The 20,611-nt window shown below is 46.5% G+C and overlaps 1 protein-coding gene across 5 annotated transcripts in view; it reads left to right on the top strand.

The window, feature by feature from the left end:
- HUWE1 (HECT, UBA and WWE domain containing E3 ubiquitin protein ligase 1) overlaps window positions 1–20,611 on the top strand; it is a 95,232-nt gene that overhangs the window by 56,004 nt on the left and 18,617 nt on the right. For 3 of the 5 annotated variants that reach the window (XM_083592575.1, XM_083592574.1, XM_083592572.1), the window contains exons 30-62: window positions 496–712; window positions 887–1,009; window positions 1,358–1,592; window positions 2,018–2,248; window positions 2,389–2,511; window positions 2,793–2,888; window positions 3,183–3,452; window positions 4,753–4,905; window positions 5,940–6,067; window positions 6,414–6,495; window positions 6,761–6,937; window positions 7,033–7,192; window positions 7,283–7,641; window positions 7,874–8,069; window positions 8,352–8,519; window positions 8,873–9,015; window positions 9,385–9,451; window positions 9,774–9,988; window positions 10,200–10,411; window positions 11,063–11,245; window positions 11,568–11,740; window positions 11,957–12,105; window positions 12,536–12,611; window positions 13,123–13,221; window positions 13,524–13,657; window positions 14,016–14,187; window positions 14,638–14,866; window positions 15,068–15,246; window positions 15,765–15,854; window positions 15,944–16,095; window positions 18,034–18,079; window positions 18,815–19,093; window positions 20,311–20,569. In XM_083592575.1, the coding sequence (XP_083448701.1) occupies window positions 496–712; window positions 887–1,009; window positions 1,358–1,592; window positions 2,018–2,248; window positions 2,389–2,511; window positions 2,793–2,888; window positions 3,183–3,452; window positions 4,753–4,905; window positions 5,940–6,067; window positions 6,414–6,495; window positions 6,761–6,937; window positions 7,033–7,192; window positions 7,283–7,641; window positions 7,874–8,069; window positions 8,352–8,519; window positions 8,873–9,015; window positions 9,385–9,451; window positions 9,774–9,988; window positions 10,200–10,411; window positions 11,063–11,245; window positions 11,568–11,740; window positions 11,957–12,105; window positions 12,536–12,611; window positions 13,123–13,221; window positions 13,524–13,657; window positions 14,016–14,187; window positions 14,638–14,866; window positions 15,068–15,246; window positions 15,765–15,854; window positions 15,944–16,095; window positions 18,034–18,079; window positions 18,815–19,093; window positions 20,311–20,569 (5,575 nt within the window). Of the gene's footprint in view, window positions 1–495; window positions 713–886; window positions 1,010–1,357; window positions 1,593–2,017; window positions 2,249–2,388; window positions 2,512–2,792; window positions 2,889–3,182; window positions 3,453–4,752; window positions 4,906–5,939; window positions 6,068–6,413; window positions 6,496–6,760; window positions 6,938–7,032; window positions 7,193–7,282; window positions 7,642–7,873; window positions 8,070–8,351; window positions 8,520–8,869; window positions 9,016–9,384; window positions 9,452–9,773; window positions 9,989–10,199; window positions 10,412–11,062; window positions 11,246–11,567; window positions 11,741–11,956; window positions 12,106–12,535; window positions 12,612–13,122; window positions 13,222–13,523; window positions 13,658–14,015; window positions 14,188–14,637; window positions 14,867–15,067; window positions 15,247–15,764; window positions 15,855–15,943; window positions 16,096–18,033; window positions 18,080–18,814; window positions 19,094–20,310; window positions 20,570–20,611 lie in introns of all 5 variants that reach the window. The other 2 variants (XM_083592573.1, XM_083592571.1) reach the window with 1 other exon arrangement.

Genomic DNA, 20,611 nt, shown 5'->3' with positions numbered 1-20,611 from the left:
GAGAAGATATGATAGCTATCTTCAAGTATCTAAAGGGCTGTCACATGAAAGATGGAGCAAGCTTGTTTTCTCCTGCTCTGGAAGGTGCGACCTAAACCAATGGCTCCAAGTTACAATAAATGAGATTCCTACTAAACATCAGGAAGAACTTTCTGACAGTAAAAGCTGTTCAACAGTGGAACAGACTCCTTCAAGAGGTGGTGGATTGTTCTTCCTTTGAGGTTTTTAAGCAAAGGTTGGATACTCATCTCATTTATGATCTAGCTGAGATGCCTGCATTGTAGGGGGTTGGACTAGTTGAACCTCTGCATCCCATCCAGCTCTCCAGTTCTATGATTTTATGACTTTATGGTTCTCAGCAAAGCAGGAAATTAGAGATTATGCCAACACCAGGTGGAAAGTCCTCATAAGCTTCTTTATTTTGGCACAGTTTACTCTACCAAGAGTTCCTGCAAGTAAAGAAAATCAGTTCTTCATTCTCTCTCTGTATCTCAGCTTCGTCTAGGTTAGGCCGTGCCTTGGCTGAACTGTTTGGGTTGCTGGTCAAGCTGTGTGTGGGTTCTCCAGTAAGACAACGCCGGAGCCACCATGCTGCTAGCACCACTACTGCTCCCACACCGGCTGCTCGCTCGACAGCATCAGCACTGACCAAACTACTCACAAAGGGGCTTTCCTGGCAGCCCCCACCATACACGCCCACCCCCCGCTTCCGGTGAGTCCTGTCTACTATAAATTGATCTCAAGTTCCACAGTGTTTGCAGGAAGAAAGGAAATTTTAGACTTGGATGCTTGTAAATACTCTTCCTGAGGTGCTGGGACTTAAAGAATACAGCGTTTAATCTTGCAGAATCATCGGCCTAACTATCTAAATCTATTTTTCTTCTAGGTTGACTTTTTTCATCTGTTCTGTGGGTTTCACCTCGCCAATGTTGTTTGATGAGCGGAAGTATCCCTACCATCTAATGCTGCAGAAATTTTTGTGCTCAGGGGGCCACAACGCACTCTTTGAGTAAGCATTTATCTACTGCACTCCACTTTTTCTAGTGTAGGAGACTGAAAATTGGGTTTGAAGGTTCTGTAGTTTTATGTGCTGTAGTCAAAAAATGAGATTGAAAAACTAAGACCTCTGTCATCCATTGTTTGCTCAATTACTTAATATAACATACGTTGCTAATGACACTAATTGTGTGGCTGATGGAGGTGGCACAAGGAGTATGTGAAAAGTAGCTTTCAAGTCAGTGGGAAGATCAATAAATGGGGCCCAAATGTGGGTGCATAACATGGTGGGATCCTGTAGGAAAAACATTCAAGTCCAAATATTGAGACACTATTTGTGTTCATTCCTTTTTTCCTTTAGAACATTCAACTGGGCCCTTTCCATGGGTGGCAAAGTTCCTGTCGCTGAGGGCCTGGAACACCCAGACCTACCTGATGGCACAGGAGAGTTTCTGGATGCCTGGCTTATGCTGGTGGAGAAAATGGTGAATCCCACCACAGTGTTGGAATCTCCCCATTCATTGCCTGCAAAGCTGCCAGGTGGGCAGAACTACCTGCAGTTCAGTGCCCTGCGCTTCCTCGTGGTAACACAGAAGGTGAGCAGCCTCTCCTATCTAGCTTATACTATAGGTCTATAGGCACCATTATACCAGAATCTGGTGCAATGTGACTTGATTGTGGCAAGGACTCTCAAATCATTTATTTTATTCTAATGTTATAGTCTAATAAAGCTGACCTATGTGGTGCTCTTGGTAGTCCTTACAACAAACCTGTTCATCAAACGCTTTATAGAGAGTTCAAAATGCTACCTACCCCTAGCCCAGGGTTTTGTGTTGCACAATTCCCTGCAAGCACAGAATTTGCTACTTAATGTGGAATGCACCATACTGAGAAATCTCTTGCTCTTTTCTTTTTGAATGATTCCCCTCCCCTCCACACGGACACATATTTTGCCACCTTCTGCTCCAAGAAGTGTAACCCAAGTAGGACTAAGTTTGCTAATTCTTTCTCCGTGGTGCAGGCAGCCTTCACTTGCATCAAGAACTTATGGAACCGCAAGCCACTGAAGGTATATGGAGGACGCATGGCAGAGTCCATGTTGGCCATTCTGTGCCACATCCTGCGTGGAGAGCCTGTCATCCGTGAGCGCCTTGGGAAGGAGAAAGAAGGAGCACGCAGTGAGGAGGAGGCAGGGCAAGAAGAAGGTGGTGCCCGAAGGGAGCCCCAGGTCAACCAACAGCAGCTGCAGCAGGTAGAAATCAACTTATTATTCTACCATTCCACAAAACAGCACCCTCCCATCCAGAGATACTTCATCCAAACTGTGTCTTCCACAACAGTCTCTTCAGTCTGCATTTCTGATCTTTTAAAAACCTGTCTCTCTCTCTTCAGTTGATGGATATGGGCTTTACACGGGAGCATGCCATGGAAGCTCTGCTGAATACCAGCACCATGGAACAAGCTACAGAGTATCTGCTGACCCATCCTCCTCCACTTATGGGTGGTGTTGTTAGGGTAAGGCCACTTAGCAGCTAAGACTAAGTAGCAGGGGAAGGGCATATTCCTGGGCTGCCACTCTCTCCAGCTTGATACTTCTGAAGGAAAATGTGTACTGCAAGCTAATTTAATGTAGTTGTGGTGGCCTTAGCCAGGAGGATAAGCAGTGTACCCAAAGGGTAGGTCTCTTCCTACTTGAATTCTGTAATTTAGGCCCTGTAGACTGCTTGGAGAACTGTTTAGTTTCCCTTGCATTGAGTTCCGTAACCTCACAGGGTTATTTCTGTGTTGTATGACAGGATCTGAGTATGTCTGAAGAAGATCAAATGATGAGGGCCATTGCTATGTCACTGGGACAAGACATCCCCATGGACCAAAGAGCTGAATCACCAGAGGTAAAGGCATCATAAGGGGATTCCATAAAGTGCTGGGTTGAAGGAATACTGGTGAGGTTTTTGGAAAGAAGTCGGGAGTGGGCTGGCATATGCATCCTGGAATTCAAAGATTGCAGAAATGTGGTGAGAACCTGTGGTCGTGACAATGTAAATATCACAGACTCAATTTTCTTTGATAATAATAGGACAGCTGCAAATGGCAGAGGAACCGTGCCTTATCCTTGAGGGAGGTAGGCAGGTGAGTCTGTGGTGCTGTGAAAGCAATATTTATAACCAGCCGTTTCTGCTCTCTAGGAAGCTGCCTGCCGAAAAGAGGAGGAAGAACGTAAGGCCAGGGAGAAGCAGGAGGAGGAGGAGGCAAAGTGTCTAGAGAAGTTCCAGGATGCTGAACCTCTGGAGCAAGAAGAGCTGCACAGCTTTACAGACACCATGCTTCCTGGCTGCTTCCACCTGTTGGATGAGCTGCCAGACACGGTGTACCGGGTCTGCGACCTCATCATGACTGCCATCAAGCGCAATGGTGCTGACTACAGAGACATGATCCTCAAGCAAGTGGTGAATCAGGTGAGTGTATCTACCAAGACCACACAATCTCTTTACATTGGGAGGCGTCCTGAACAATACTCAGTCCATTTTATGCTATTCTTGCCATGAAGAAGACTGCATTATCCCAGTGCTTTGTTAGCCTAGGTGATTATCCAAGATGCTCTAGAACAGGAAAAGGCTTCTTTAGGTACTTAAGTTCACCAGGTTTCCAGGGACAATCTGGAAGACAGGCTGCAAGCATTGGGTTCAGTTAGAGCTTGGATTTGAGATCCTGGAAGATAATACCTGCATTGGGCCGCACGATGTGTGCTGGATGAAAGGACTCCCAAGGACTGCTTAATGTACAATACATTAGGAAAAATCAAGAACCCAATTGAAAACTGGATGTTTTCCTCTTTGTGTATAAAACAGGAAGCTCAGTTGGCCACAGAGGCTTCGAGGTAGATGTGTACACACATGGGTAACTCAAGTGTAATGGTACAGGTGACTCCTCATTTACGTAGCGGTTACATTCCGAATTTCTGCACGTGTCACTGAAATCGCATAAAATGGGGAGTTGCCTGTCAGCTCAACAAAGCCCCGCTGATGTGTGTGGAAGAAGTTTCTTCCCTGTGCACCAGCTGAGCTGGTCAAGAAGACCCGCTGCCACTTTGGCTCGTGTGAGCCAGAGACACAGCGGGGCTTTCTGCCTGATGCTCGGGAAGGTGCAGCAGCAACCACTTTGCCACACATCAGCTGTTAGCTGGGAGCCTCAGCAAAGCCCTGTTGCACCTCTGGCTCATGAAGAGACCATCCCCGGAGTCCGAAAGATGTCCCCTTCAGGGAGGGTCTCCTCACGAGCTAGAGGCTCAGCAGGGCTTTGCTGAGGGTCATCAGGTATCTCCCCCCCACTTCCAGGTTTCTGGAGCCATGCATATGCATGGTCACACGTGAATTGAACACATGGTAGTAGGGGGGGATACCTGAATATACATGCTCTCTTGAAACATAAGCATTTATCTCAGTAGGGAAAACTCTGTTTAAGTAGCTGGAGGGCAGCGGGGAGATAATGTGGAACCCAAGGTATAACAAATTAACAAGAGCATGTCTCCAGGTAGAATTCATAGAGGTCAGTGTTTGATATGCTTAGGTCTCAATTTTAGAACAGTTAACTTCCTGTTGCCAGCAGGTGCCTGCAGGGCCTAGCATCATAGCCTTCTGAGCAAATACCTTAATGCCATTGTGTTCTGGATGTTCTGTAATGGATTAAGACTAGTGTCCAAGAAAGGCTATCTTACTGATAATCCACTCCATTCATAACATGCCCTTTCATTGGCAGGTGTGGGAAGCCGCTGATGTCCTTATAAAAGCAGCTCTGCCCCTCACCACTAGCGACACCAAGACTGTCTCAGAGTGGATCAGCCAGATGGCCACCCTGCCACAGGCCTCCAACCTGGCCACACGCATCCTGCTGTTAACTTTACTCTTTGAGGTGAGTCCAAGGAAAGGGAAAGGAGACATACCCTCCCCCCACCAGTTGCCCCATGTCTTTGTTCAACTTTTACCTGGGATGGGGTTGGAGGGTCAGGACTGGACATTCAAGCATTTGAGGTGATGGTTATCATGTTTTCCTATAGAATTTGGATTGCTCTTTACACATAGCGTTTATCTCATAGCCCTCCCTTGCTGTTTCATTGCTTTAATCACTAGATGTTTCTCACTTCTCACAAAGTCCAGGATATAGAGCATACGGAATGTAATTATTTGATAGAGAGAGTGGATGTGATCACTCTAGTTCATGATACTTTGTCATTTAGGGTTTTCCATTGTAACTGATTAGGCATCTATATGTTAAGCAGTGTCTGTATGTGTTATATAACATTAACATTAATATATTCATATTTCATATTTGACACTGAAATATTCCTTTTTTCAAGGATACTACACACACACACACACACACACACACACACACACAACCACAGAATACTCAAATTCAAATCACTTTGGTGAACACATCTACAGATTGCCTTCTACTAGGCCAGCCTTCCCCAACCTGATGCCTTCCAAATTCTTGCTGGTACTGATGGGAGCTGTTGCTAACATCTGGAGGGCACCTGGTTGAGGAATGCTGCATTACAGCATACAGTTGTGTGGGATGGGGTAATTTTTTACAGGACAGTTGTGCTTTTCATTCAATCATCATCATCAACTATTCTTATTCTTCTTATTACCACCCTACCCATCTGGCTGGGGTTCCCCAGCCAGTGTGGCCGGCTTACAGTATATCAAAAAACACTTCAATAAACTTTGGATAAAGAGGTTGAGGTGTGCTGTTAGATGTGAACTACGCTGAGGACCTGTACAATAGAGCATGCACTTGAAAAGAAAATGCCTCACACTCCCCTTCACTTGGCTCTGAAGTGATGATAACACTTAGAACTTTGAATGTAATGGTCAGTTTGTGCTCCAATTAGTCCTATCTGCTGCATGGTTGCCAACCTCTTTACCTTTGTTTCCCTGCAGGAGCTTAAGTTGCCATGTGCTCGTGTTGTAGAATCTAGCGGCATCCTCAACGTTCTGATCAAACTGCTAGAAGTGGTGCAGCCCTGCCTGCAAGCTGCCAAGGAGCAAAAGGAAGTGCAGACACCAAAGTAAGCAACAAAACAGGATATAGGGTGGAGCTGGAAAGCCCCAAGCCAGGCTTACCCACACTTTGATATACATTACCTGGGTTTTGCTTCTGGTCTTTCTTGTGAGGAGAAGCTACCAGTTTTGTATTTGTACCTCATGAAATACATAATGGTTTAATAATGCTGGATGCAGTTACTAACCTGGAATGAAATTGGGTTTACCTCCCTCCTTGAGTCCAGAAGGTCTTGCTACTGTTTTCTTGGCAGGGTTTTAGTCCCAAAAATGGCTGCAGTATCTTGGCTTAGAAACCCATGCAATATATTTTGTTGGATGCCTTAGCTGATGTAATTAACTTGCCTCCCACAGGTGGATCACCCCAGTGCTGTTGCTGATTGACTTCTATGAGAAGACAGCTATCTCCTCCAAGAGGAGGGCCCAGATGAACAAGGTATGAGCTCAGGGTGGTGGTGTGGGAAATGCAAGCTATTACGAAGGGGACTGGGAGAAAGGATCCTGGCCACTGTGGAATTGTGAGTGTGCACGGCAAATAAGCTGTGGCATTTGCAATACGCCCTGATACAACCAGGCTGCAATCTTTTATTAGAACTGGGAGCAAGTTCCATTGAACTTTATGGATCTCACTTCTGAGTAGACATGGAGAGAACTGCAGTGTAGGTCTGCAAATGCTAAGAATCTGTCTTCTTTCTCTCCAGTACCTCCAAGCCAATGGCAACAACTGGCGCTGGTTTGACGATCGCTCAGGCCGTTGGTGTAGCTATAGTGCAAGCAACAACAGCACCATCGACACAGCGTGGAAAGCAGGAGAGACCAGTGTTCGTTTCACTGCTGGCCGTCGGCGCTATACTGTGCAATTCACTACAATGGTGCAGGTATAGGCGCTGGGAATGTTGTCATGGGTGTTCTCTGAGGTCGTTGGGCACATGGGGTATGGTAGTCTTAACCTCCCTCTTTTTTCCTTAATCAGGTGAATGAAGAAACTGGGAACCGGCGTCCAGTAATGTTGACTTTGCTCAGGGTGCCCCGGCTCAGTAAGAGTATGAAAGAGGGCAATGGACAAGAGCTGGAAAGAACCTTGGAGGAAGGCAAGGAGGTCGAAAACAAGCCAAAGGAGGAGAAAGCAAATGGTACTGAATATGTAGTCTCATCACTGGGTTACCTATAGAGTAGGAGACTGGAACTTGTAACCTCAGACCTATTTTATCTTCCCTCATCAGATAGCCCTGCTTCTACTGAGAGTCTCACCCTTGAGAAGGAAGCACCTTCAGAAGAGGCCAAACCATCAGAGATCCTCATCCAGGGCCTGACAGAGGAAATGGTTACCGTGTTGATCCGTGCCTGTGTCAGCATGTTGGGTGTTCCTGTGGAACCGGACACACTACACGCCACATTGCGCCTCTGTCTGCGCCTCACCCGCCACCACAAATACGCCATGATGTTTGCAGAGCTCAAGAGCACACGCATGATCCTGGGTCTCACGCAGAGCTCTGGCTTCAACGGCTTCACGCCTCTTGTCACCCTTCTTTTCCGACACATAATCGAGGATCCCTGCACACTCCATCACACCATGGAGAAGGTATGGCTTGCTTCTGCTGACTTCACCATAGAGAAGGTAGAGTCTTAGAAGCTTTCTTCTGTATAGGGCTTGCACACTAAAGAGGCGACTTGACTCAGCTCAGACAGCATATGGAAAGTGTTGCTGCTTCAGTAATTGCTCAGGCTTCCTGAAATCCCCATTGACTTATCCAGTAGAACTGGCTTTTTCAATTGCCAGTATGAACACACATTTTTGTTTTTGTCTGTTTCAGGTTGTGCGCTCAGCAGCCACCAGTGGAGCAGGCAGCACCACTTCAGGTGTCGTGTCAGGCAGTTTGGGCTCTCGGGAGATCAACTACATTTTGCGAGTGCTGGGCCCAGCTGCTTGCCGCAACCCAGAGATCTTCACTGAGGTGGCCAATGGCTGCATTCGCATTGCCCTACCTGCTCCCCGTGGCTCTGGAACTGGTAAGTAATTCAGAACCCTGCTGGTTTTCCTACAGTGTCCGCACTAATGCTGTGTGCCCATTAATGCTGTGTGCACAAGGATCTTCATCATAATTTGAGGTAGAAGGAGGTCTGGGTCAGGGATAGAAGAGAAGCACGAATCCTATAGTAATCTTGTGCCAAAATAAAAAGCAGCTGGAAAAATCGCAAAGAACTAAGCCCCTTCCCTCCTTAAGTCCCAGGTTCCTTTACCAGTGTTGGCTGCTCTAGTTTTTTTTATTATTTCTCCTTTTGCTCCCCAAGCCTCTGATGACGAATTCGAGAACCTGCGGATCAAGGGCCCCAACGCTGTGCAGCTGGTAAAAACCACTCCAGTAAAGCCCTCACCGCTGCCTGTCATACCTGACACTATCAAGGAGGTGATCTATGACATGCTGAATGCTCTGGCTGCCTACCATGCCCCTGATGAAGGTACAGGACAGCCTGGGACAGGATGGGTGGGAATTTCTATGCATGGGGGAACCAAGGGCCTCTTTCTGTTGAGGAGGACTTCATGTTGCCTGAACAGAAGCTCCCTTCTGATCAGTCCTTTTTATTAAAGCTGGAACCCAGTATTAACCATTTCACTTCCCACCCCCAAAAGACTAGTAATAACGAAGTGCTTTTCTTTCAGCAAGTCTTCAGATCATGGAATTGGGTGTAAGATAAACACCACACTAGCTTCTTGAAATAAACACTTTGAATTTGCCATGTATATATGTGTAACAGCTCTCTGAAAAGACAATGTCAATGGTGGTCATGGTTTCATTTCCCCTCTCCAGCAGACAAGTCTGAACCCAAGGCAAGCAGTACTAACCAGGAGATGAGTCAGATCCTGCAAGAAATTGGAGATGATATGTACCAGCAGTATCGCTCTCTAACCCGTCAGGGCAGTGACTTTGACTCTCAGACCGGCTTTGGCATCAATGTGAGTCTGCCAGAAGCAAAAACCCAAACTGCACAGTAATATCTATCAGCTGTCAAAATCATTGAGCCATTTTTTCTGCAGCAGTATCATAAATCCCATAGCATCTCATTTTTGGCTCTTTTATTTCCTTTTGCTTTTTGAGGTTTTCAGTTGTTGGAGGTTGTGGACTGTATCTGAAGCATTTGTTTAGATGTTGACTGCTCCTCTGGTTTCTTACGGTTTGAGACCTCTGTGTATTCCACCTCTCTGTTGCTCCAAAGTAGCAGATGACAGTGAAAACTGTAGTGCCTTGTCATGTGTGGAACTCTGTTGGTGGACTTTAGGCCATTCAGCACCATTTTGTTCATTGCCTTTGTTGTTCTTCTCTAGGCTCAGGTTTTTGCTGCTGATAGTGCAGCTGCTGAGACTCCCCAGTCTGGAACTCCCCAAGGAGATGGTAAGTCTTACCTTTGTTGTCTTAATGCCTCTCCGGGGATCTCCCTTCAAGCTATCCTGCGATTGGAAATACTAGTCTCTTGATTAAAACAGACCCAAAATGACATTCCCCTGCTCAATCACTTCAAGTGTTGGGACACCAGTCTCATTTCTCTTAGTTGTAAAGATGGGGCCTGCTCAGTCTTTTTCCTGAAAGTGAGATCAAACCCCATCTGCCATACTGGAACCATGTCTCTCCTGAAACTTCATGGGGAGGTTTTTTTTGGGGAGGGGGGCAGGGAGCAGTTCTTTCACTGGTTCTCCTTTTCCCTTGTGTCCTACAGCCTCCACTCCTGAAGAATCAAGAGAAAACAAGAAGGATAAGGAGGGTGATAAAGCAGCAGAGGAGAACAAGCAGAAGGCTAAGGGAAGCAAGCCACTTATGCCTACATCCACCATCTTGAGGCTGCTGGCAGAGCTTGTGCGCTCATATGTTGGCATTGCCACCTTAATTGCCAACTACAACTATACTGTGGGCCAGTCTGAGCTGATAAAGGAGGTGAGAAGCCCTGGAAGAACAAAACAAACCTAAGGAACTGTGGATTAGGAGTGGGGTAAATGCAAAATAAGACTTGGGGCCAGCACTGCTAGGTTCCAGAGAAGAGGAGTGAGTTTGGGTAGACTGCTTGGGAGGAGGAGTTGCTGATGAAAGAAGATGACTAGGCCATCCTGGCCTGCTCTCGCTACTATCTTTCATTTTGTCTTTTCAGGACTGTAGTGTGTTGGCCTTTGTGCTGGACCATTTGCTTCCTCACACCCAGAATGCAGAAGACAAAGATACACCAGCCTTGGCGCGCCTCTTCCTAGCCAGCTTGGCTGCAGCAGGTAGTGGCACAGATGCCCAGGTGGCCCTGGTGAATGAGGTGAAGGCAGCCCTGGGTCGGGCACTGGCCATGACAGAGAGTACTGAAAAGCATGCCAGGTGAGCTGGAAGATGTTGAGGATTGATTAGCACTTGAGAAGAGGATGTTGTTCCTGTAGCTTTGCACCCCAGCAAAGGTCTTGACTAAATCATGTTTCTTTTTAGTAGTACCGTCGTACCTTGGAAGTTGAACGGAAACCGTTCCGGAAGTCCATTCAACTTCCAAAACGTTCAGAAACCATAGCATGGCTTCTGATTGGCTGCAGGAACTTCCTGCAGCCAATCGGAAGCCATGTTGGACGTTCGGGTTCCAAAGAATGTTAGCAAACCGGAACACTCACTTCCGGGTTTGTGGTGTTCGGGAGCCAAAATGTCCAATTACCAAGGCATTCAGGAGCCAAGGTACGACTGTATAAAATTTTCAGGTACAATATTTTGTAAATCAGGAATGGGGAACTTCTGGCCCACCAAAAGTTGTTGGACACTGGCTCCCATCGGTCCCAGCCAGCATGGCTAATGGCAGGGAAGATGGGAGCTGTAGAATATCTGGAGGGTCACAGGTTCTCTGTTACTTTACTAAATTAGAATACTTGCTGCAGGAAAATAGATCCTTCCTGTTACAGGGATTGGGGCAGGGTATTTCAGGGTTTGCTAACCATGACACTGTTCTGGAAGTAAAGAAATGTCACTTTCCGCTTTGACACTCTCTAGGCTGCAAGCTGTCATGTGCATCATCAGCACCATTATGGAATCATGCCCATCCACCTCTAGCTTCTACAGCAATGCCACAGCAAAGACCCAGCATAATGGCATGAACAACATCATCCGCCTCTTCCTCAAGAAGGGGTTGGTCAATGACCTGGCCAGGGTGCCTCACAGCCTTGATCTGTCCAGGTATGTGGCTTATTTAACCGCAAGGAGACGGAGCGGAGCCTCCTTCATGATCAGGGATGATGTTGAACAGTTGGTGTAGGGGACAAGTACAAGACCAAATGTAGAAGACAGATACAATCCCTTCCATTAAGATTTGGCCTTAGAAAGTTTTTTTCCCTATCTCTAGAACATAATTGAATTGGCATATTGAGAGAGCAGGCAGAATCATGACATCTTCCCACTAGAGGTTTCTCTTCGTTCTACCCCAGCTAAGGTTAGCTTTGCTATTAAGACCTTTGTTCACAGTCTGGAAACTCATATTGGCATGTGTTTTTCCTCCAAGTCCCAACATGGCCAACACAGTAAATGCAGCCCTGAAACCCTTGGAAACGTTATCACGAATTGTCAATCAGCCCAGTAGTCTCTTCGGTAGCAAAAGTGCCTCGAGCAAGAGCAAGGCGGAGCAGGATGCTCAGGGAGCAGCCCAAGATGCCAACAGTGGCCAACAAGATGCAGGTATGCCATCCTCAGCACCCACTGTTTATGGGTCACATACCTCTTCTCTGTGATTTTTCATCAACCTGTTCCACGATAAGATCCACACCTGCCATCCCCTCCTTTCCTTGGCCTGGAATTTTTCTGACTTCCATTATGAGTCTCCATTAGTCTGTTTGCCACTTAAGCTAATTCAAGGATGACTTGAGAAGGTAATATTGAGACCTTGACTTACAGGGGAGAGCGGGGAAGCAGAGGCTCCGGAGGAGGACCATGATGTGGCCCAAGCGGAAGTGACAGATGGTGACATCATGGATGGTGAAACGGAGAGCGATGCCGTGGTGATTGCTGGACAGCCTGAGGTGCTGAGCACACAGGAGATGCAGGTATTGATGGTGGCTTGTAGGGACCCTGCCTGTATTGCATGCAGGAGGTGGCCACAGGTTTTAAGGCATGGGATGTTGGTGACATATAGCTGGGATCGCTTCTATTCCTGCTTGTGTTACTTAAAGTTGCAATTTATTTAGGGCTATATGCAAAGGAGTGTGTAAATGAATACTTTTGTTGATCACAGCTTTGTTCTGAGATTAATGAGTACAATCTGGATAGCTGCACAAACTGAAATGACCCTTTGCTTGCTTAATTTAGATTGTGATACCTGAGGCTGGGGTGCCTGTCGTATATAGCATTTGACTTGGGTAGAGCATAAATCAGACCTGTTTCAGAAGTCAGGGTGATGCAGCTTGTTTTACGGTTTTGAGACTTGATTGTAAAGAACTGGAGATCACCACTGTGTTTGTCTTTACCATCTTCTAGGTGGAAAATGAGCTAGAGGACCTGATCGATGAGCTTTTAGAGCAGGATGGTGGCTCAGGGAATAGTACAATAATAGGTGAGTACAAAGCCCCAACACTTTGCCTCAGAACTTTCCTTCAGAATCTCTGGACTCTCTGCCTTTCCTCCTCTGTGTGGCCTCTGAGGGAACCAAATGCATTTTTTGCTTTGCTGTAGAGAATCCTACCTCATAAGACCACTCCAGGTAGAGATCATCTACTGTTCTTCTCTCTTCCTCCTCCCTGCAGCTCTTCTTTATCACACAGCATGGGTGCTGTATCAGACATATGTCCGTGTTGCTTTTCGCCCATTATAGAGATAATCTATTCCTATACAATTCTTGGTGGGTGGGGTGACTTCTGAGAGGCAAGAGGCTTGTCATGGTAGCTTTATAACTGCAAAGAAAATCGCCATCTGTATATGGAAAGCAGCATCACATCAGGACCATAACGGGCACTCAAAGATAAACGGCCATCAAGTTTAGGGACTGCCCAGAAGGTCCTCTAAAGGGAGAGGGTTGTTTGCTCATAACTTTGCTAAGCCCTATACACTTCCTTTATGTCCTTCAGTGGGCCGAAGTGGAGAGGATGAGTCTCAGGAGGATGTGTTGATGGATGAGGCACCTTCCAATCTCAGCCAGGCTTCCACATTACAGGCCAACAGGGAAGGTGAGGCATTGCCTACGATGTTACATGGAGCCAGTAGAAGTGCCTATAGTCCCTGGAGGGGGAGGGGGAGGGTAAGTGCAAGAGAAGGGTGAACTAGCATGATGCAAAAGGGTTGTTATAGGCTTGCGCTCTCGTAAGAGAAGCAGGAGGAGGGGGAGGTTTCTGAGACCTGGCTTTGTGAGGTTTTGCCTGTCTGGCAAAAGGAGTTTGAAGATAGAACTTGCCAGAAAGGTAAATGGAAGAATCTTCGCTTAACCTGCAGGGGCCAACTCACCATAGCTACACTCTCTAATCTTCTCTAGATTCGATGAATATTCTGGATCCTGAAGATGAAGAGGAGCACACACAGGAGGAAGACAGCAGTGGCAGCAATGAGGATGAAGATGATAGTCAGGATGAAGAGGAAGAAGAGGAGGAGGAGGATGAAGATGACCAGGTAAGGGCATTGAAGGAAAGGCAGTGCAGAAGTCTTTCCAGTGGGTGCTTTATGATCTTAACATAGGAGGCTGTGGGGCAGATGTCAAAAATAATAGGGAAGGGGTGGTCACAATTGAGGACAGCATGTAATAGGTTTTTATTGGGGAGCTAATGGGAGCTAGGCACCATGATGTTTGGGTTTTAGATCTAGAATAATTTATAGTGTGAGAGCCAAAAATTTCCTTGCCTCAGTTTGTGGTTCCAGGTAAAGAGAGTGACTAAAGTTGGAGTGAGGAGGTATGAAGACTGGTTTTCAGGATGCCACATTCTAGCCGGCATTTGCTTAGCCTTGTGTTTGGTGATAACTTTCCCTCCAGGATGATGAAGAAGGTGAGGAAGGCGAAGAGGAGGAAGATGACGATGATGGCTCCGAGATGGAGTTAGATGAAGACTACCCTGATATGAATGCCTCCCCACTGGTGCGTTTTGAGCGCTTTGACCGTGAAGATGACCTCATCATTGAGTTTGACAACATGTTCTCCAGCGCCAGTAAGAACTCTAAAAACTGGAAAGCCACAGGACATGGCTGATTCTGGGGGGGGCTGGGAGCCAAGATGCTAAGCTTTTCCCCACATCCTGTGGACTAGGGAACTGGGGTTTTCTTTGAAATGGAATAGCATTCTCTGTCCAGTGGGACGGAAGCATCCACCTAATGGGTTGTCTCCTCCCACTGCCCAGAACAGGCAGGATCAGGCAACCAGACTTTGGCCACATTCAGCATCATCTCAGTTGCTTTTCCTGCCTTATCCATGATCAGTGCTGTGTTCTAGCACATGATCTGTTTTCTAGCTCCAAAATGTTGCTCTGAAATTTGGGAGGCTTTGTAATTATGGCTTTGTTGACCCTATTTCAGGCTAGTTCTTGTCTCCAGGGAAATTATATTTGTATGTCTTCAAAGCTCCATCTTGGCTTCCTAACTTTGCCTATTTCTATTCCCAGCGGATATTCCTCCATCACCTGGCAATATTCCTGCCACTCATCCACTCATGGTACGGCATGCAGACCATAGCTCCTTGACTTTGGGTAGTGGCTCCTCCACGACGCGATTGGCGCAAGGCATTGGCCGCAGCCAGAGGACCCTTCGGCAGCTGACAGCAAACACTGGCCATACCATCCATGTTCATTACCCTGGCACCCGCCAGCCCAACCCACCTCTGATCCTGCAGAGGTGAGACTTGAGGGAGTGGAGGAGTATCACATTTTGCCAAAACTGTAGAATACAGAACAGTGAATTGTTCTGGCAACATCCCAACCCAGTTTGGTTTGCCCCAGTGTTCCCCATAATCTTGTTCTGAGAACTGGGGGACTCTTTTAGAAGTCACTGCATCTCTGTGTAGGAAAGCAAGTGTTCCTTTTATGTCTTCCTTAGGTTGTTGGGCCCTTCAGCAGCTGCAGATATTCTTCAACTAAGCAGTAGCCTCCCACTACAAAGCAGAGGTCGAGCTCGCCTTCTAGTAGGCAACGATGACGTGCACATAATCGCTCGCTCAGATGATGAGTTGCTGGATGACTTCTTCCATGACCAGAGCACAGCCACCAGCCAGGCAGGCAAGTCCTTAAAACTGTTTACTAGATTTGTAGGTAAAATCAAAAGGACCAATAGATTGAAACTCTACAGTGGGCATGGCTGACCCTTTTTGGGCCACATCGACCCTATGGTCAGTCCTCAGGGAGCCAAAGTGTAAATATGGGTGCAATGAGAACTAAAGTTCTCAAGGCTACCTTCCAAAGCAGGACTTTTTGGGGGTGGTTGGTCAGTAACACTTTTTTGAAATTTCAATTTTTCTTTTTTAAAAAAAGTAAATGGAAAAATTTGAGGGATGCTTAGGAGACTGCAAAAGAACCTTTTTTGAATTAGCAGTCAGGTGCCTACAACATTTTTATACCATTGTGCATCAATTCAAACATCTTTATCAATGGAGTCAGTTCACATTTTCAGCTATTAGGCAGATGTGGAGAAATGCAGAATGGCTGGCCAATGGCACAGCTGTGGGTCTTGAGGGTGCTGGTGAGCTGTTGTATGGATTGGCTTATCAGTAACATGTCCTCCACTTTTCTTTCTATAGGAACCTTGTCAAGCATCCCTACTGCCCTGACACGCTGGACAGAAGAATGCAAAGTACTAGATGCAGAGAGCATGCATGACTGTGTGTCAGGTGAGCTAACAAGTAACTTTCCTTGCTTCAGCCAATTCAGGCCCTTCTCTGTTTGGCTCTATTTAATCTGGTGCTTTTTCTCCATCCAGTGGTCAAAGTTCCCATTATCAACCACCTGGAGGCATTGAGAGATGAGGAACTAGAGGAGCGTAGAGAGAAGAGGCGCAAACAGCTGGCTGAGGAGGAGGCCAAAGTTGCAGACAAGGCCAAGGAGGCAGAAGACAAAGAGCAAAATGCCCAGGTTAGAAGCCCAACTTGAACATCTGTGACCTTTTTAAAAAGCTTGTTGAATGGCAAACTTTCAGCAGGGCTGATTCATCTGGTATGGTTTTCATTATGGAAGCTGCATTGTGACTGGGGTGTGGGGACAGGACTAAGAGTTGTATTCATTGTAGCACTAAGGCAACTGTTAAATTAGCACAAGGCTTTCTGCTTGCACAATAGAACACTCTCCTCCTGTGCATCCCTAAATCTGTTCTAGGGGTGTTTCCCCAAATCCTCAGGAGAAGTTTCAGGGAGGGCATGGGCTGCAAGCAGGGAACGTGGTAATGCTTGCACTAGTAGGGCGAATCAGTTGAATATCACCTTGAATATATGCAACTGGGTTGTAAATGAGAAGCAGAGTACCTATAATTTGGAATGAAAATGCCAGCAGACGTGTTTAGGTCTTGGTAGTTTGATAAGACAGCAAATCTGTTTTGCTCCAGAGCAAAGATGTGAACTGTTTTTTGGTAAACTTTAAATTGTGGCAAGTGGGCCACCTTAAAATAAAGTTGGGGATGTTCATTCACTTAGGTATATAAGGGGAAACACAAAATAGAAACCCCTGCTGTCATTTCAGTATATAATTCCACATGTCTGTGTGCACTTTTGCACATGGCAGACAGAGATGAAATCAGAGAATAAACCTCTGTTCCTTTCTTTCCTATCAGGAAGGCAAGCAGAAACTCAGACACTAGACTGAGAACCAATCTTTCTTAGTACAGTCATACCTCAGGTTACAGACGATTCAGGTTGCACATTTTCGGGTTGTACACCACGCCAAACCCGGAAGTACCAGAATAGGTTACTTCCGGGTTTTGACGCATGCGCAGAAGCGCTGAATCGCGACCCATGTGGCGCTGCAGGTTGCGAACTCTGCGGGTTGCGAACGTGCCTCCTGCATGGATCACGTTTGCAACCCGAACGTCCACTGTAGCTCTTTGTAAGAAGGAAAGTCACCACATTCCCTTCCTAGAGCCAGGTCTTACATCTGTTCTTTTTAAAAAAACACCCCACCCACACACTGTTACAGGGACAAAAGAAACGGTGTTATCAAGAATAGAGACACCGGCAGTAAGTGGAATATGGTAACAGTCATAATAGTTAGCAGAGACAGGGATGGACACACTTTAATGTGTTTCTTCATATCTCTGCCTGTCAAATGAATGCTATGAGGACATTGTCATGAAGTTTACTCATTGATGTAATTCTATTGGATTGATATCTTTAGCTATTGTTCTAAACATTTGCAGAAGAGAAAGTGGTCATTCTTTTATTCTTTCAATAAAGAATTTAGCTGTTAAATTTCAACTAAGGAGAAGGAAATCTAAGACAGTTTAGCAAGATTGTTTTTGGATCTGAGGGAATAGAATATCTTGACATTTTTCTGTATATAATCTGTACAAGCCGGATATCTTTGTCAACCAATTACAGAAAGGAAAACTTATTGACACATTTTCCAGCAGTATTTAGAATGCTTGCTTCTATGTAGAAGAGAACATTTTGATAGATGTGCCTCACTGGACTAGATGAAAATCGGGCAGAGCTGTTGTAGCAAAAGGCATACAGGTTACATACCGTCCTCCTTACAAATGCTTTGGGTAACGAGCTCCGCTAACCTGGAAGTAGGTCTCCTGGTAGCAAACTTTGCCCCAGGATGCGAGCAGAAGTCATGCACTGGTGGCGTGGTGGCAGCGGGAGGCCTCATTAGCAAAAGTGCGCCTCAGGTTAAGAACGGATCTCTGGAACGAATTAAGTTTGTAACCAGAGGTACCACTCTAGAGGGAAGGTACAGCAGTGACCTGAAGCTTCTGCCTCCTTTCCTTGTCCTAGGTGTCAGAAGCTACATAGGCAGTTTCCTGCCCAGATGAGTTTTAATCAGATGAATCTTTGCTTACTTTTTTTCCCCCCTCTGCAGGGAGCCTTACCCCAGTCAAACAGCTCTGCTGAGCAGAACCTTCCAGGTAATTTGTTCCCTTACTCTATGTCTGTATTGTGTCTTCTTCCCTCAGCTCAGCTGAAGCAGATGCTATTCCTGGGCCCCCTGGGATGAGGTAGTAGATTGTATAGTTTTAGGGTCACACCCGGTCTTGGAGATAACTATACAATCTACTGTCTTTCCTATGAGGACTCGCAACTCGCCGTGCCAGCACTGAAGAAGAGAGAAGCCCCTGAGAAACCACGCCTAGCTCAGGAGGAAAGAACATGGGCTCAATAATGAAATGTGGAATCAAAGCCCCTGAGTTCCTTGGTTCCATCCCTAGATGTGGAAAGAAATTTGGGGGTGGGGGTTATAGTGGGATAGTGTGTCATTAGATCTTGTAGGCAGAGGATCGTCTGCGTGAGTGTTCTCTTCGGATCTATGTGAAAGGATTTTGCAGGATTTTTAAAAAACTGGCTGTTCAGATAGGGGAAGAACCAGTTGCCTGACGCTGAGGCTTTGTGACGTTGCTCTTGCTGGGGTGAGGTAGTAAGTTGTATTGTTGTGGGGTAGGGATTTGTGCCCCAAATCAGAGATAACTATACAACTTACTACTTTCCCTGGGAGGAGTGAAGTACCCAGGACTGGGGTGGGTGTTTGATGTGCCCAGCTTTTGAACTAACCTTGAGGGTGCAGGGTGAAGCCAATTCCCTGCTTGAAATCCTGCTGCTGCTCAGTGGTCTGGGTTTTAAGACGGCCTCCCTCTCTTGGTTCTCAGATGGTTCTGCCCATCCTGATGGCTATCCCGCAGTCCCAGCTGCAGCTGAAGACGCCTCTGCTGGCCCCAAGCAGACTCTGGTCACGCTGGAGAGCCCCCAACAGCAACAGCAGCAGGTGACAGGGGCAGGCGAGCTTCCTTCAGAGCTGGCGGGGCAGTCCAATGCCCAGGGTTCTGGGCAGTTGCTGATGCCGGTGGAACAGGAGGACTCAGGCCCTGGGAGGCCAAGCACTGATGCTGAGGCCACACAGATGGAGCTTTCACCTGCTCCCACCATCAGTAAGTGGCCCCAGGCTTCACCCTGCAGCAGTTGTTACCCCCTTTCTGGCTGTGTGTCACTTGTACGTGCATAAACATACTCTGATTCCTACCATCTTCCACATGTTCAGGAGAAGGCAGCGATAGTTTTAAAGTGCATATATTTTCATCAGCCACCTACCTACTCAGTGGCCAGGAGCATCATAACTAGACACTGGAGAGAACGTGAAGCAGTGGTACCAAACCATATGGGAAACAGCCCTACTAGAGCAGCTAGCCAATAGACTGAAACTGACAGAGGGGCAAATAAAAGAGGACAGCTTCACCCCAGTGTGGCTCCCCTTTATTACATACACAGCCCAACAAGACAAGAACCCACCAGCAGCATACAAATCAATATGGCTAACTTGACCCTAACAACTCCTCCCCCTCATACACGCAAACAAAACTCACTGCAGCCAATTAAAACTAATAAATGAATAGAAAGAGAACCTGGCCACGTGACGCTGACACGAAAACCCTACACATACGCACTCCCCACTTCTCCTCTCCCCCAGCCTTATACTGTCTATAACATGTGTCTCGCATCGAGTATAACTGATCTGTAGAAAGGGTCCTATGAATGGAAAGCAGAAATGCTGTATGCACTTTTGTAACCCAAGAAAATCTTTAATAAAAACAAATTTTAAAAAGTGCATATATTTGCATATTAACTAAAATTTGCAAAGTGAAAGTAAAAGCCTATGCACCCACCTAATGATTTGATCCTAGCTTTCAAAATTTGGCTGGGTGTTTGTTTGTTTTTAAGTAGCTTTTTATTGAGGTTTAAGCTCAAATTTTGAATCTCTCATTTTTAAAAATAAAAATGCTGTGCTGGATCAGACCTGTCAGTTCAGCTCAGTATTCTGCCTTGACAGTCTTCACAGGCAATTTCTGAAGCCTGTTACTCCATAGTAGGTGGTAGTGAAGGGTATATCACAGCCAAAACAAGAAGTTTCCTTGCTGAATTGGAACCAGAGCCCAGTCGTAATGGGCAGCAGAATTTGAATCCAGTGTATCAGGTTTTCAGGCAGTGTTTCTATCAGTGCTTCTTAGGAAGGGTGTCTAAAAACCAGAAGGAGGTCAATGGGTAGGTTTCTGTCCTTTCCATGTTCTGGGCTGAATCTGATGAAAAGAATTCAGGTTTGACAGACGTTTGTCAGACTTATCTCTCAGTCCTTTATTTCCTTTCCCACCAGCTTCGCTTTCTCCAGAGAGGGCAGAAGACTCTGATGCCTTGACAGCAGTCAGCAGCCAGCTGGAGGGCTCACCCATGGATACCAGCAGTCTGGCCTCTTGCAACCTCGAAGAAGGAGTTGGAGAGGCTGGTGGCCCTAGCAATGTGGACCAGGCAGGGGGAGCCACTGTTGTAGCAACGGCAGACACCGCCCAGCAGGGCTCCAATGCACAGGCCCTCAGGGAGGGCCAGCCAGATCCCAGCCAGCAGGTGGATGATGGGTAAGGAGCAGCGATGAGGTGCAAGGGGGTGATATGCCAATT

This window comes from Podarcis filfolensis (assembly GCF_964270895.1).
Source record: "Podarcis filfolensis genome assembly, chromosome: 17".
Lineage (NCBI taxonomy): Eukaryota > Metazoa > Chordata > Lepidosauria > Squamata > Lacertidae > Podarcis > Podarcis filfolensis.
The sequence above is the reverse complement of the archived record's forward strand: the minus strand, read 5'-3'. Positions and strand labels throughout refer to the sequence as shown.